The sequence below is a fragment of the Merops nubicus genome, unplaced genomic scaffold, assembly GCF_000691845.1.
Source record: "Merops nubicus isolate BGI_N331 unplaced genomic scaffold, ASM69184v1 scaffold41173, whole genome shotgun sequence".
NCBI classification, from domain to species: Eukaryota; Metazoa; Chordata; class Aves; order Coraciiformes; family Meropidae; genus Merops; species Merops nubicus.
In genome coordinates this window covers 1,674-4,146 of record NW_008601700.1, presented here as the reverse complement: position 1 = coordinate 4,146, position 2,473 = coordinate 1,674, and the positions used below count along the sequence as shown (strand labels likewise).

Sequence of the window (2,473 nt, the reverse complement as noted above, 5' to 3'; positions counted from 1 at the left end):
GGCGTGGGGGCAGTGAGCAGGGATGCTCCCAGGCAGGTCAGGGAGGAGGAACGGGTTGAGGCAGGAAGTGTGGCTCCATCAAGGTTTCCGACATGCCATGGAAAGCCTAGGTTAAACCAAGCCAAACCTGTCTCCTAGGTGAACTTCTACAATGACCACACCAAGGTGATCATTAGCAAGCCTGACCATTCCTGCCTTGTCACCTACATCAACCGGGAGCGGAACTCCTACACCTACAAGCTGTGCAGTATCCAGGAGCTGGGCTGTTCTCCTGAGCTCCACCACCGCCTCACATACATCCTGAAGCTCCTCCAAGAATGGGCTGAGGCCTAGTGTGGGACCTTGGGGGTGACGCTCTCTGGGCACAGAGGTCTCCCCCTGCCCCTCCCATGAGATGGGAGGTATGTTGTGGTGCTGGCTGCCCACCTGGGCACCCTGTGTCCCAGTGCTCAGCTGGACTGTGGACTAAGACATGTGGATGTGGTTACAGCAGCAGGTCTGGGCATCCCTGCTGCTCCCTGGCTCTGGGCAATCGCTGTCTTCCTGCTGGCAGCTCCTGCTCTGGCTGTGCTCATCTTGGTGGACTGGAGTGGCATAGGGAGGTGGTGGGTGAGTGCCCTGCAGCCAGGTCTGGCATTGGCTGTGCATCATTTGTGGCTTGGTGCTCCAGCCTGCTCTGGCTGGCAGCTGCCTGCAGTGAGAACTTGGGCCATCCTGCCCAAGGTGGTGTACTGGTTACACAGAGCCTCTTCATGGCCTGGAGAGGACTAGCACAGCCTTGACCTCCAGGCCTGGCTGCTGTGGAGGAGGGAAATCTTCCTGGGGCAGACGGGTGAAGGGTGCTGCCTGCTCTGCCAGGGGCTGTGTGGGATGGTGTGTGCCACTCCACAACTGCTACACTAAGGAGGGAGCTGTGCTGGGCCAAGCTGTGCCCTCTCTGCTCCCAAATTGTGAATTGTCTGGTAAAACTTGAGGTTTGATTAAGGGGGGGGGAGGGGATCTGAGGGCTTGCTTGGAGGAGCCCTTGTCTTGCTGGGACCTAGTGAGATTTCTTGTTTCAAGGCAGTCTCTGCCATGTGGAACTATTTATGTATCTTATTTATATGGAGTTATTTATTTTCCTGTTCTGTCCCTGTGCAGCTCCCCGTCCCTGACTCGCCTCAATAAAAATTTATTTGTGTAAGGGCAAACTGTGTCCACCTTGCTTGGGAGCTGGGGTCACAGAAGGGCTTCAGCTTCCCCATCATTCTTGCTCTGGGGCTGCTTCTGCCTGCCAGGCAAGACCCCTTCTGCCACTAGCTGTTGTAGGGAGGCAGGGTGGGGGTGAGGAGCCCATGTGGTACATCCACTACCTCTCCCAGGGCTGGCAGGAAAGGCAGAGTTCTCTTGTTGATACTTGTGGGGCTGTCTCAGCCTCTCCTTGCTACTGCCAAACTCTTCTTCCCAAGTGGTGTCTCTGCACTTGGAGCATACCCAACTGCATGATTGCTTCTGCTGAGCTGCGGAAGGCAGGGGCTGTGGCTCAGGGGCAGGGTGGCTTGCCTGGGTCCTGGCACTATGACACCTGGTGTGATGGGATATGAGCTGGGAATGAAGCCAAGAAAGAGGAAGATCTTAATCTGCTCTAGCAGCTTGCTTTGAAGGTGATCTGTCACCTCCTTCCCCAGTGCTGGTGTAATCAATCTGCCTGGGAGCAGCTTGTGCTGCAGGAAGCTGCCTGGGCTGCTCCTCTTAACATGGACTTGAGCAGATGCCTGCCACAGGTTAATGTAGCCTTTTGGGTTGTATTTGCTGCAGCTTGGGTCTGTGGTAGTGGAAGCTAATGTGGCTGTGAGGCTGAGGTGAGCCTCAGGGCACTGAGGTGCATCTGCACCTTGCTCCTTGCACACACTGTGGCCAAAGACTCCAGGTATGAGCCATAACTGAAACAAATGTCTTTATTTCAGCAGCTTTTCCCCCTTGCAGCTCTGCAAGGCTGGGTGGAGGAAGAGGCGAGCACTACTCAAAGTAGACCCCATGCACTATGGCCACGGCAAAGAGGGAGGCATTGGTGAAAGTGGCAGAGGCAAAGCTGTCGCTCTCAGGGTCCCACAGTGCCCGGCTGGCCACCAGCAGGCTCTGCTGGCCCTGCTGGCCCAGAAGCACCTGGCAGACCAGCTTGTAGCGGGGTGGCACCACCTCCTTTGCCTGGCTCTGCAGCAGCTCGGCCAGGCTCTGGACTAGTGGGCCACTGCCCTGGGGGCTGTAAACCACAGTCCCCAGGGCACTGGCCAGGGGCCCCTCCAGCACCCGCCGCACCTGCCCTGCGTTGAACTTGCAGCCTTCATCTGGCCCCATCCTGTAAGTGTTCTCAAGGCGAGTCTTGAGGATGGGCTGGAAAAGGGGGAGCCCCGAGAAGCTCACACGGCTGTGGAGCATCCAGGGGCCCAGGGAGGGGCGTCGGCCCCCTGGGGCTGTCCCCAGTGAGCTGCGG

General features: G+C 57.7%; 2 protein-coding genes across 2 annotated transcripts in view; one reads left to right on the top strand and one right to left on the bottom strand.

The window, feature by feature from the left end:
* Window positions 1-362, top strand: part of PLK3 (polo-like kinase 3) — a 5,465-nt gene extending 5,103 nt beyond the window's left edge. Inside the window, exon 14 of the mRNA XM_008938069.1 lies at window positions 139-362. Within this exon, the coding sequence (XP_008936317.1) occupies window positions 139-333 (195 nt within the window). The 3' untranslated portion in view covers window positions 334-362. The remainder of the gene's footprint in view (window positions 1-138) is intronic.
* A 1,636-nt stretch (window positions 363-1,998) lies between these two features.
* The window catches only part of LOC103770793 (tctex1 domain-containing protein 4-like), a gene marked incomplete at its 5' end in the record, with an annotated part of 664 nt that continues 189 nt past the window's right edge, over window positions 1,999-2,473 (bottom strand). Inside the window, 1 exon segment of the mRNA XM_008938070.1 lies at window positions 1,999-2,473. This exon segment is cut by the window's right edge and continues 14 nt beyond it. Coding sequence (XP_008936318.1) covers window positions 1,999-2,473 — 475 coding nt within the window.